Source organism: Oncorhynchus tshawytscha, linkage group LG06 (assembly GCF_018296145.1).
Source record: "Oncorhynchus tshawytscha isolate Ot180627B linkage group LG06, Otsh_v2.0, whole genome shotgun sequence".
Taxonomy (NCBI): Eukaryota; Metazoa; Chordata; class Actinopteri; order Salmoniformes; family Salmonidae; genus Oncorhynchus; species Oncorhynchus tshawytscha.
The window spans coordinates 63,074,451-63,088,616 of record NC_056434.1 but is presented as its reverse complement, the minus strand read 5'-3'; the positions used below and the strand labels follow the sequence as shown (position 1 = coordinate 63,088,616).

The 14,166-nt window shown below is 42.7% G+C and overlaps 1 protein-coding gene across 4 annotated transcripts in view; it reads left to right on the top strand.

Moving 5' to 3' along the window:
- LOC112252846 (inositol polyphosphate-5-phosphatase A) overlaps window positions 1-14,166 on the top strand; it is a 277,551-nt gene that overhangs the window by 229,545 nt on the left and 33,840 nt on the right. For all 4 annotated transcript variants that reach the window (XM_024424512.2, XM_024424511.2, XM_042323491.1 and 1 more), the window contains exons 10-11: window positions 11,593-11,688; window positions 12,222-12,296. In XM_024424512.2, the coding sequence (XP_024280280.1) occupies window positions 11,593-11,688; window positions 12,222-12,296 (171 nt within the window). The remainder of the gene's footprint in view (window positions 1-11,592; window positions 11,689-12,221; window positions 12,297-14,166) is intronic.

Here is a 14,166-nt window from a genome sequence, read left to right as displayed (position 1 = left end):
GAAAACACCTTTTCAACTAAAGGGACTCGTATCCCATATTATTTAGATAATCATGTCCCTTGATAACCTGTCACTCAATAGAATCCGATCTGAGTGGGGAAAGGATCTTGGTGGAGAGATCACTGATGAATGGTGCCTTACTTCGGGTAAATGGAAGCTCCTCTTGTGCCCGGCTCAGCCTGATACAGTTTAAGGTACTTAACCGTATCCATTTCATTCATGCCAAATTGTCCAAATTCTACTCAAATATTGATGGTACATGTGACAGGTCTTAAAGCTCCTTGGCGGAGTTGACCCACATGTTCTGGTCCTGTCCCCATCTGGCAGATTATTGGTCCACTATATTTCAAACCCTTTTTGAAGCATTTGATATAAAGTTGCAGCCTAGTGCAGAAATGGCTGTTTTTGTGGTGCCAAACAACAATCCTTCTCTGACAAATAGACCGCTAGATGCCATTGCCTTTGCATCTCTGTTAGCTCGCAGAAGGATTTTATTGGATTGGAAATCTATCAATCCTCCCTTAGCCTCTCTTTGGCTCAAAGATCGGATGCTCTTCCTAAAATTAGAAAAAAAATGAAGTATACTATTCAAGAGTCAACCAACTCATTTTATTCCACCTGGGACCCGACGATTATCCTATTCTGAACAGCTCCAAACGCTTCTTCCAGATTAGTACTCTTTTTTTTCCTTCTTTTTTTAAAACCTTTATTTAACTAGGCAAGTCAGTTAAGAACAAATTCTTATTTTCAATGACGGCCTTGGAACAGTGGGTTAACTGCCTTGTTCAGGTGCAGAACGACTCTTGGCCCAGACCCCTTGATATTACTGCTATATAGGCCTATAAGAACACCTAATCACCTGCAATTGTTAGGCTATTACATGCTTTCTTGTGTTGAAGTAACATTGGTGTATACTTTTTGGTTTTCTAACATGTAACTCAATGACTTTCCCTTTTTTTATGTGTTTGGAGGCATTCTGGAGGGGGGGGACAATGTCTTTATATTTGATCTTTCATTCATTGTGAATAAAAATATGATCTAAAAAAATATTTTTTTAAATCCACACACATGCACTGTATTAGTAGGCTATATGTAAAGACCAGATTCAATTGAGAGTAGTATGATGGGTGAGAATATTATCAAGTGCTTGTCAAATTGTGAGAGACTGAAGTGTGTGCAGCCTGCAAAAGAAACAGAGTAGAGCTCATGCCCTTTCATGCAGCCTTAGAATGTATAAAACAGCTAAACATATAGCCTAATGTTTGTATCACAACTAAAATTGTATAAATAATTAACATATTACTGTAGTTGTACCTGTTTATTTTAACTGCTCAACACAGAATAGCCGCATGTGCGAACTCCCTCAAATCGTTTGGAGAAAATATCCAGTGTATTTTATTCATGTTCAATTGTATTCTTCAAACTATAAAATAATGCCACGGAATTCCAAGCAACTGTTGTCTGCTAAATGAACTAGTGTAGCCCACAGCCATATGGCATAGCCAGATCAGGGCCTAACGTAAGGACAACTCAGAGTATGTAGTCCATTTCAGAAGATCAGAATAGCATTTTCTTCATATCATGCTTCTTCAGACCTGTCTAAAATAAATAATGGATTTATTGCGAAGGTGTAGGTTATATTACATGGTTTCATTAGACTTTTTAATATGTAGATGTTCCAAAAGTCTGCATCAGTGGCTTGTAGGCTATGCGTGAAAGCCAGGAGATGCTAAATGTGTTTATCTTGATTAACGGTCAATTATCATGAGACCAGCAGTTATTTGCATGACAATTACCATCTGACAAAATGTTATGACCGCCACAGACCAATTCCTGAGGGCCTTTCTTGAAGATCTACAGAAAGACTTGAAAATGGCTGTCTAGTAATGATCAACAACCAACTTGACGGAGCTTGAAGAATTTAAAAAAAAGAACGTGTAAATAGGACTCACAGCTGTAATCACCGTCAAAGGTGTTTCTAACATGTATTGACTCAGGGGTGTAAATACTTATGTTGACGAGTTATTTCTGTATTAAATGTTCAATTCGTTTGCAAACATTTCTAAAAACATGTTTTCACTTTGTCATTATGGGGTATTGTATCCATTTTAAATTCAGGCTATAACAGAACAACATGTGGAATAAGACAAGGGGTGTGAACACTTTCTGAAGACAGACACTGTATGTGAGTAAGTACAACTCCCAATAATGCTTAGTAAGTATATAGGATCTGTAATGGCCACAAAGCTGCATCGTTGTGTAGGGTTTTTACGTTGTACCACAGGGTTAATCATCAGGTTTTTTTTTTTCAATTGTTTTTCATTGGGAGGATATTTTTTCTTCTGAGATGTTAAAAAGTATTCATTGCACAAACGTTGATGTCCACTCTGCTGTTTATGGTCTGTTTGGAACCAAAACTTGCATCGAGCAACATTCAAATCAAGCGTTATCCCAGTAAGAAAGGCCAGCTGTTGAAGCGTTTGACTGTAGGAGAGTAACTTATGTGCGTTAAACAGTCTTGTGGACATCTGCCGGGATTGGTTTCAAACTGCTGACTTAGTGTCAGAGAGGAGGTGGGCTGGCCAGGGTTTTCAGATTAAATCTTTCATTAGGCTCTCTTTGTACAGGTGGCAGTAATGTGGCAGGAGCCTGGCCTGAGACAATGACTCCTCTTACTTTGCCTAATACGCTGAGGAGTGCCGAACCTCCTTTACTGCCACTACTTCATACACACACACAATGAAGCATCTGGTGGCCTTTTCCCGTTGAGAAGTCTTTCTTCGGACATTGTGTTGGTAAAATGTGTGTGTGATTAGGAGCTTTTGTCTGGTTCTTTGCCTTAACATGTATGTATGTGTATGTGTGAAAGTTTGGTAAAGTTGGATATTTAGCTATTTGTGTGTGATGGGGGGGCAACTGCCTGTGTGCATGCTCCCAGCTCAGCTGGGTGTGTCTACTCTGGAACCCCCAGCAGGGTGAGGTCGGCGGGGTCAAAGTGATGAATTTTTATGGGTCTGTTCCCTGTGTTTCAGCCCTGTCCCTTTCTCTATGCTCTGCATTGCCTCTTAAAAACAACCATGCAGGGCAATTTGTCCGGCAGGGCCCTGGAGAATGGGTGAGCAGAGACGTTATATACCAGGGGGCAAAACACACTCATGCGCACACACACACATTCACCCCCACCCCAGCATCATGTTGTCCTGAATGATTTGTGGCCTGTCCATTATGCTTCAGAAAGGACAAATACATTCGACAGGGCCCTGAAGTTAGCACAGGGGCAATAATGGCACCCCTCCCAATGCCACCTATTGTTTTAGAGAAGTTTCCCAGATGTTATAATGCACAAGATAAATAGTGCACATTATCGTTACCTCGCGCGCCCCTTTTACCCCGCCTCATTTGAGATGGGGCGTTTCACACTAGGAGACCCCCCCAGTGTGGCCTGCTATCTCACAGAACTTCAGCTCTCACACTCTGGGGCTCATGGGAAGCCATGCAAGTGTTTGTGTGTGTCTGTGTATGTGGGTATCAGTGTCTGTGGTGGGGGATGTTAAGGCAAGGCAGTGAGAAGGGTCCACCATTCTTCCGACCAGAAAGACGTTGATGCATGGTCCTGACTAACCTCTAACCTGGTGTGAGTCTGGGTCAGAAATAGGGTAACAGGGAGGGTAGCAGGGTAAAGCCACAGTCAGGACCCATAATAAAGAGTCTCAGGGAAGGAGTGCTGGTCTCTGATCAAGTCCCCCTGTCCTGTCCATGTTATCTTAGCCATTATGGTCTAAAAGGCTAAACTGATCCTCCTGATCCTTCTACTCCTACTGAGACGCTTCATGAATACTGAAAAAGATCTGTGACTACCCCCCCCTCCCCATGTTAAATCCCCCTCCTAGTTCTTCATCCATGGCATTGGTGAATCCACTATGTTTTAGTGGGATTAATGAGCAACCCGGAGGGAGGGAGTGTGGAGCTCTCTGGTTGAACTCCAGGCAGGTCAGGTGGAGTGGTGGGGTGGGGGTCAGCCCTGATTTAGAGGCTCCCTGGGTACTGGGTGGCGAGTCGGGAGGAGAGGGTATATCTGTTTTTGCCCACTTTGGATCCGGGCGCATCATCGTTTGGGAAGATGTCTCAATCATGCATGCAGGGCAGACTGATGAGGGGAGGAGGAGAGAAGAGAGGAGGAGAGCACTAAGCTAAACCTGCCAGCCACTGGCACCACTCGAGCGGGTTGGCAAGTCCCCTCGCGCAGCGGTGAGAAAATAATGGCACGCCGTGACAATGCCACCGCCCCTGGTGACACAAAGGCCAGCCCTGCCCTGTCCCCCCTTGGCGTAATGGAGAGTGATCTCTTTAAGTAACGGCGGCCCAGGGGTCATACTCCAACTCCCTGTCCCGTCTCCCTCATCAAAAATAGAGATTTAATCGCCGAAGCTCTAAACACACTCAATGGGTTATTTTTGGGGTGGAATGTCGGTGACGGGAGAGTGAACAATAAGCATGTGAAATGATTTGATAGGATTAGGGTTCCAAAGGGAGGCTGTGTTAGTGGAAACCTTTTGAAGTTCTTTCAAGGATTTTCTGTAATATATCCCAAGACATTTAGTGGCACTTTTGGGTCCTTCAGACTATCACAGGTTTCTGAAATAATGTCTGGCCCTCTATGTGGCCTTATCACATTGAAAATATATGTAATAATTGAATAAGATGATTTAAAACATAAAATGACAAAGCTGTAAAACATTATCCTAAATATAAACCATCAACTTAGTGAATACCATTGGTGTTTAATATGAGGGTTTCAGCATGAAATATCCTTTTATATATATTTTTTTTTACAAACATATTTATTTGAATATGTCTACATATTTGTTGTCAATGTTTTGGCGTCAAACTGGTGGAAGTTATGAAAAAGTAGTTAGTTGGAAGAGTTGCGGAGTTCATTGAAAATAATGCCATTGTTGATTAGATGCTTTTTTCATTAATTAGGCTATTGAACTATATGGCTATTGAACCATGGGACAATATGGACACATATGTAATAAATAGATACTTATGCAATGTGAATACTTTTTTTTAAATTACTGAAGTGTAAATTACCAAAGTTACGATAGATTGCTCTAGATTTTTTCTGTTAATTACCTAAATTACTTTACCAAAAGTAAATTATCGGTATCTTTGCAACTCTAGATGGGAATCACCCAGTGGCTAGGTTGAGTGATGTAAGCGGAGCCCCTGCCCAGGTTCTGTGGCGTAAATCCCATGAAGCCACCCCTGCCCCATTGCCATGCCAGGGCAGTCACCTGGCACACTGCCACACCCATGGACCCCTGGAACCTGACAAGCCATGGACTGGGGCCTGGTGGAGAGGAAATGTATGACCTCAGATACAATTCAATGAAGGGCATGGTGATTAGTTGACCAATTAAATCAGGTGTGCTAGTACTGCAATAGATCTGTGGATTTTCTGTGGTTTAGTCGATTGCGGTTTGGGGAACACTGCCATATCGCAGGCACAGAAATGTGTTATGTATGTGTACGCTTTGTATGGTCCGATCCGATTCCCTGATCCACCTCTACGCAGACGACACCATTCTATATACTTTCGGCCCGTCATTGGACACTGTGCTATCTAACCTCCAAACAAGCTTCAATGCCATACAACACTCCTTCCGTGGCCTCCAACTGCTCTTAAATGCTAGTAAAACCAAATGCATGCTTTTCAACCGATCGCTGCCTGCACCCGCATGCCCGACTAGCATCACCACCCTGGATGGTTCCGACCTTGAATATGTGGACATCTATAAGTACCTAGGTGTCTGGCTAGACTGCAAACTCTCCTTCCAGACTCATATCAAACATCTCCAATCGAAAATCAAATCAAGAGTCGGCTTTCTATTCCGCAACAAAGCCTCCTTCACTCACGCCGCCAAGCTTACCCTAGTAAAACTGACTATCCTTCCGATCCTCGACTTCGGCGATGTCATCTACAAAATGGCTTCCAACACTCTACTCAGCAAACTGGATGCAGTCTATCACAGTGCCATCCGTTTTGTCACTAAAGCACCTTATACCACCCACCACTGCGACTTGTATGCTCTAGTCGGCTGGCCCTCGTTACATATTCGTCGCCAGACCCACTGGCTCCAGGTCATCTACAAGTCCATGCTAGGTAAAGCTCCGCCTTATCTCAGTTCACTGGTCACGATGGCAACACCCATCCGTAGCACACGCTCCAGCAGGTGTATCTCACTGATCATCCCTAAAGCCAACACCTCATTTGGCCGCCTTTCGTTCCAGTACTCTGCTGCCTGTGACTGGAACGAATTGCAAAAATCGCTGAAGTTGGAGACTTTTATCTCCCTCACCAACTTCAAACATCAGCTATCTGAGCAGCTAACCGATCGCTGCAGCTGTACATAGTCTATTGGTAAATAGCCCACCCATTTTCACCTACCTCATCCCCATACTGTTTTTATTTATTTACTTTTCTGCTCTTTTGCACACCAATATCTCTACCTGTACATGACCATCTGATCATTTATCACTCCAGTGTTAATCTGCAAAATTGTAATTATTCGCCTACCTCCTCATGCCTTTTGCACACATTGTATATAGAGTCCCCCCTTTGTTTTCTACTGTGTTATTGACTTGTTAATTGTTTATTCCATGTGTAACTCTGTGTTGTCTGCTCACACTGCTATGCTTTATCTTGGCCAGGTCGCAGTTGCAAATGAGAACTTGTTCTCAACTAGCCTACCTGGTTAAATAAAGGTGAAATAAAAATAAAAAAAATAAATAAATGGGATGTGCTGAAAGGAAGTTATATCAGGGCAAGAGGGGATACTGGTTTTGAGTACAGTTGGTTTTCTTAGGTGTGAGATTGGTGTGCCGGTTGGCTTGTGGCCAGGTTGAATGAATGGGGGTTGTGTCATGGTTTTGTTGGTTGTGTCAGTGTTGTGTTTGCGTTGGGCTCAGCCAAGCTTCTCCATCTGTTTGCGTGGCTGGATCAGTAGCAGAAGGGGAAAGGCAGTCGGTGCTTTGAAGTGGGACAGATTGCTTTAACCTTGTCTCTAAAGAGAGCAGCTGGAGTAGAGAGGTCTTTTCACCGCCCGTTTTCTTCTCGGACACTGATGGGGAAAGGCTATACGGACACACCTGGTGCCCAAATTGATGACGTAGGTTGTGCAGCTGAGAGTCTTGTAGAGACTAATGGATTCAGTTCAGTCAGTCGTCCTGTTGAGCCCTTCCCAGCTAGCTAGTTTATGCTGGCTAGCTGGCAACAACCACAGCATGGCTCTAGTTAAAACTTGTAAAATAAAGGGACATTTAGATGGGCGAGGGAGAATTAACTTGTAGTATTGGTTACCATCTGGATGTCACCGTGACATGCCAATTAGCTAACATAATGACAAGCCGGTACGAATGACCAGTGCAACGGTGTTGTATCGAGGTGCTTGCCAACTTGAGCTGCTTCCCACTGGGCAGCTATATCGCATGTCGCCGCTGGGAATGAAAACGGGGCCAATTTGTTCCATCCTACTTTATTTTATTTTGAGTAGGATAGCAGCCTTATACTCTCCCAAGTCCCAACTTCAGCAGACAAGTTTCAAATTCTCGCTGAAGTTTCTAGCCGCAAGCATAAACTAGCTACCTGGAAAGGGCCCATCAGGATGGCTGACTGAACCGAATCTGTTTGTCTCCACTCAACTCTCAGCTGCACGACATACGTCATCAATTTAGGCACCAGGCGTATCCGTGTAGCCTCTCCCACACCAATGAGATTATTCCATTTGAAGCGCAAAGCAACCGCCATCCCCCAAGATGCACAGGGGCAACCTCTCCTCTAACTCCTCGACAAACAGGCCCCCCCCGTCTCCTGTGTTGACCCGAGACCCACAATGCAAAGCTTTTGCCGGGCCGGGGGTTCTCTTTGTATGGGCTGTTAGAGAGACTATTGGCGTTCCCGAAGCAGTGAAGACATCCCTCTGGACAACTCTACATATTTGTTTTCCTTCCAAACTTCTCATTCCTGACAGCTGTCCTGTGTTTTCTTCTTCTTCTCCCTCTTATCCTCATGTACCAAATGAAAAGCCAATTGTTCAACTCAAATGTGTTATGTTAATATCATTTGGGGGGTCAATGAGAGCATGTTTAGATGTAATGTGTTATGTTAATATCATTTGGGGGGGTCAATGAGAGCATGTTTAGATGTAATGTGTTATGTTAATATCATTTGGGGGTCAATGAGAGCATGTTTAGATGTAATGTGTTATGTTAATATCATTTGGGGGTCAATGAGAGCATGTTTAGATGTAATGTGTTATGTTAATATCATTTGGGGGTCAATGAGAGCATGTTTAGATGTAATGTGTTATGTTAATATCATTTGGGGGTCAATGAGAGCATGTTTAGATGTAATGTGTTATGTTAATATCATTTGGGGGTCAATGAGAGCATGTTTAGATGTAATGTGTTATGTTAATATCATTTGGGGGGGTCAATGAGAGCATGTTTAGATGTAATGTGTTATGTTAATATCATTTGGGGGTCAATGAGAGCATGTTTAGATGTAATGTGTTATGTTAATATCATTTGGGGGTCAATGAGAGCATGTTTAGATGTAATGTGTTATGTTAATATCATTTGGGGGGTCAATGAGAGCATGTTTAGATGTAATGTGTTATGTTAATATCATTTGGGGGGTCAATGAGAGCATGTTTAGATGTAATGTGTTATGTTAATATCATTTGGGGGTCAATGAGAGCATGTTTAGATGTAATGTGTTATGTTAATATCATTTGGGGGTCAATGAGAGCATGTTTAGATGTAATGTGTTATGTTAATATCATTTGGGGGTCAATGAGAGCATGTTTAGATGTAATGTGTTATGTTAATATCATTTGGGGGTCAATGAGAGCATGTTTAGATGTAATGTGTTATGTTAATATCATTTGGGGGTCAATGAGAGCATGTTTAGATGTAATGTGTTATGTTAATATCATTTGGGGGTCAATGAGAGCATGTTTAGATGTAATGTGTTATGTTAATATCATTTGGGGGTCAGTGAGAGCGTGTTTAGATGTAATGTTAATATCATTTGGGGGGTCAATAAGAGCGTGTTTCGATGTAATGTGTAATGTTAATATCATTTGGGGGTCAATAAGAGCGTGTTTCGATGTAATGTGTAATGTTAATATCATTTGGGGGGGGGGTCAATAAGAGCTTGTTTAGATGTAATGTGTTATGTTAATATCATTTGGGGGGGGTCAATAAGACCCACTGGCCCTACTTAAAGAGAAAGCTCTGTCCAGGAGCCCGCTTCCTCTCGCCTCCCACGCCCGCTACCCAAGCGGTCACATTACCCAGGGTGCCTCTATAGCAGATCCACAGTTAGCGGTGGTGAGCTTGGGTTAATTTTTGGTCAACATCTGTCCTTGTTTTTTCACTCAAGGATTTAAAAAATATATATAATTTCCTCTTACGTCTGAGAAAGCACCTGGGCTCTCTTGGCAGTCCCGTCCTGCACGGATCTAGAAGACTTAAGCAGTGGCATGATGGGGTTCTCATTTACCCTGCCTCTTTGTTAGGTTAGGGGGGTATCTCATGACGAAGGTCCCTGCATGGACGACGGGTTGGTGGGCCGGGCTGAATTATACAAGGGATGTGGTGATGGAGTTTTAGAGGGACGAGGAGGGGGAGGTTGTTTTTCACGGAGGCATCCCCGGACGACAGGAACGCACTGTGATCAATGGCGTGCAATCAGCCGCCTCTGACTCCCATGACACACTGATCAGTCTTAGTCAATGAACACATGAATGAATCAATCACATGTCAGGCCTGGCCACCGAACTGCTTAACCTGAACAACTGTGAGGACAGACCACCACCATACTGCTGGGTGTGTAGAGGACCCAGATTTGTAAAGTAGGCACGCTATTCTGAAAAACTGAGTTGATTCTCAAAAATTAGTACACTCAGATTGACTGGTTTTCCCTGAAATTGTATAGTTTCACTAAAATGTAGACCAAGTGAAATAATTTCCCCACAATACATGACACTGTGTCATTGTCGTTTTTTCTTGTTGAGCTTTCAGTTCAGAGTCAGAAACAGTTGGCAAAGGGTGTGACACAGAAAAGCTGCATCATTGTGGACCAATGAGCTTCTAGGCTCTTAGAAGAAATTAACATAAACAACTGTGTGCTTGCTTGCGCAGGTATGCTTTTGACTTGTGACGGGGACATATTCAGGTATAGTGAAGCAACATTGATCCTTGTGCACAAATAACAGATTTCTTGGTCGAGGCCAACGCTTACTGGATTACAGAAATCATTTGAACATGAATGGAGAGGCCATTTCTGTTCTTGAAATATCTGGGGGGGTTTTGTCCAATAAGCTGTGTGGGTTTCTGGCAGTGCTGCTGGCTCTGAAGTGGCCAGGGATTTCTGCTTGGCTGGGTTTTGGATTTGCAAAGCTGACAGAAGGGCTTCGGTTGGGAAGAACAAGAGGGCCCAACGCTGCTACCAATTCACTAACTTGAAAGGCTCATTTGAATAAGATAACTTATTAACATGTTCTATTTTTTTATCTTGTTCAACTGTCCTCATGGCTGCGTTTTGTTTTCTGATTTGCTCAATTTCGATAAGTTGTGAAGTCGTTCTAAAAAAAAAACACTTAAACGATAAAGAACGTCAAAAGTCGCCAATTTTGCGTTTTTCGTAATAATCGTAGAAGTGGATGAAAAATGAAATGTTTCGGATTATCTCTTGCTGGTGTGGCTACAATGACTTTTTGACAGGGAAAGTATATATGCCTTGCCCTTCTCCAGCTCCTTCTTTGGCCTATTCATTGCACAAAGCTGCTTAAGCACACTTAAGCGCATTAGCATTTGGATGGCAGGGGACCATATTGACCCTGCATTTGGAGGGCCTAAATGAGTGAAAGATGGAGCGATTTGTTAGGGCTTTAGAAACCAGCTTTAGGGGGGAACTGGGGAGGGTTGTTCCACTTTCACTTACTGCTGGGTGTTTGTTCTAATCTGGTGTGCCATTTTGGGCAAGCAGGACTGATTTGTGACATTTCCGTCTAAAGGCCCTTTTTCTGCCCGTTATATTGGCTTGACCTGATTAACTAATCTGTGCTTTGAATTTCAATCAGACCGCTGTCCCTGCAGTGTGGTATGGGAACCACTGGTTGAAGGATTACCTCATTCAACTGTCTTCAAACACAGATGGTTGAATGTTTAACTAATTGTTAAAGGAGTCCACAAAGGGGAATTTAACCATGCACACGGTCCACAGGGTCAAGACATAGCACAGAATAAAGAGGGGACAGTAAGATGGGAATTTTTTTGGGGGGGGTTCTTCAAAAATCCTTCTAATGCATAGTGGTGTTCATGTGTTGTGTGTGTGGACTGTGGACTTAGTAATGATACGGTATAGCCCTCTGTACACACACACGCAGAGAGAGATCCTGTGTTTTACCCTTTGACACCATACGATACATGGTTACATTTGTTTTGTCCACGGTATGATATACAGTTCCATCCTATGAGATGTAGGGAATACTGGCACTAATCCCCCCCCCCTTCCTTCTACAGAGTCTGTGTTCCACTGCCACCATGCAGACGGTCAGAGTAGGTGACACCAATGAAGTCGAGAAGCTAATATTCAGAGAATCAGAGAACGATCGCAAGGTATGCTACAGCATTGATATTGGTTCATAAGAAGATGTAAATGCACTGTGTACACACAATACCTGACATTTTTCACGTTTTATCAGAATTACTAATGTACGTCACCTCACCTGAACACGGAATAGCTTATTTGTAATGTGCCCTTTATAAAGAAAGAAATGACTCTTTCACACAAACTTTCCCATGAATCTACAGGCCATCCTAATGCCTGATACACGCTATAGAGCTGACCCTAACCCGACATGACACGGTTGAGGATATTTTCATTTCACATTGTCCTTTCCAGCAACTATGGTGTATGAATAACAAGGCCAGCCGGCTTTGCTCGGTTCGGCCCTATAGTGAGAATCCGGCATAAGTGAACAGGTGGAATAATAGTATTCAACACTTCAGACAGAATGAATGCTGCTCCCAACACCACAGCACATTACCCTTCATTCAATTAATTAAAGCTCTAATTATAAAGTGCTGGTTCAGATGAGGGTCGCTATTAATCAGTCCACTATTCTCCTACCCTCTTCTGCCCCTTTTAGGTTGTACTTCAACTTGAAAAGAAGCTTTTTAATTATATCAACCAGGACGTTTTCCGGGAAAACAATGGGGCCCTGGTAAGACATAGATGTTGTTTTAGAACTTTGGAAGGTTTATTCAATAAAAATGTTTATTGAGGTGCTTTAAGACATTCAGATGGGAGTTGGGACATTCAAAGTGACAGGAATGTGCAACGTTTACTACATGTTGTCGTCTTTAGACAGAGGCCAAAATTCACTGTGAAACAAGTAAGTGAAAGTCACTGATGTGGAACTTTTTATTTTTTATTTTATTTTTCTGTTGCAAAAATGCTTTTAAATGTTTTCCATTTTCCACATTTTCTTATCCTGACACCTCCTATTGAGAAACAGCTATACACTGAGTGTATGTGTGTGTGTTCGTGCAATTGGACACATGTAAACACTATATAACAGGCAATTGGACACATGTTAGCCAATGTAACACACATCAGGACTCCTCATGACCATGTCATTATAATAGCCAATAATCCATGTGAAACATAGGACTCTTCAAGTAGTCTGTCTGTTTGTGTGTATGCTGTACATACTGTGAGTGTATGTGGGGCTGTATGTCTGTGTCTCTGTGTCGGTATGTGTGTGTTTATGTGGTGTGTGTTTGTGCCCCAGGATGCCCCCACTTTCCTCTCCCCCCTCCCCTGCAGGGCTCGGCAAGATAAATGGCGTAATGGGGCGTCAGAGATAATCTGATGGTCATAGTCTAGTTAAACACACAGTGTTATGATCCTTATAAAACAAACTACCTTTCCAAAAGGATAAATGTTCCCCCTGCACCCCTCCTCAGAGGAAAAATAAATCCATTGCGTCCTTCATCAACTACTAGGCTTGACAGAAATGTAATTCGAGGCACCTCTCAAAAATAATTATTATATTTTGAGAGGAGTAATCATTGGTCGGGACATGATTGAATGTGTCCATGCCTATTGATTTTTGCTATGATTAATAGTTTTGTTTAGTCGATATTCCCATCGAAATTGTATAATTAATTATCCCCGCTGCTGTCAGGCCGGGACGATGGAGAGCCCTGATAAGTATTTGGGAAGATTACCTTTTCCGGGAGTCGTGGCGTCAAGGGACACAGGGTCTTGCTCCTCGGCGGAGGTAGAGGGAGCGGGAGTGGGCAGGGGCGGATCTATGTTCCCGGGAACCAGGATTCTGTGCAGAGACATGCCCCCCTCCTCTCCACTACCTCCTATTTATCCAGTAGCGTATCTTCCATCCTGTAGCCCTCCTCTCTCCCCTCTTCATCATTGATTTTGTTTCAGTGCCTCTTTATTGTAACTTTATCAGTGTGGTGTCGGCAGACGGCTGGGAAGAAGGAGGGGTAAAGGGAGGGGGGTCCTGTTTCGAGTGATGAACTTTTCTGTCAGGGCCGCTCCTCATTGTCATGCTCCCTGCATGCTGGCAACATTACTCAAGCCGCAAGTTTTCCAGATGAAGTAAATAAATATATAAATAAAGATCCATCCCCTCCCAGGCTAAACTTCTTCAATATTTTACCTGTCAGTGCTCTTAAGTGGTAATACAGCAGCATGCTAAATAAAATGTGACCTTAGCTAGGAAGATAAACACAGAAGGCCAGGGAGAATGGGCTTCTATGCTGTCTCTTAATACCTGAATGCCTCGCTACGTTGAATAGCTTATTGTGCTTTTGCTAGTATTGATCAGTTCCTCAGTCTGATCATGATGTATGTAGCATATATATTATATACAGTGCCTTGCGAAAGTATTCAGACCCCTTGGATTTGTTCACATTTGATTGTGTTACAAAGTGGGATTAATATTGATTTAATTGTCCTTTTTTTGTCAACGGTTTATACAAAATACTCTGTCAAAGTGATAGGAAAATATATATATTTTTTATTAATAACAATGAAAAAACAAAAATATAGTCATTGCGTAAGTATTC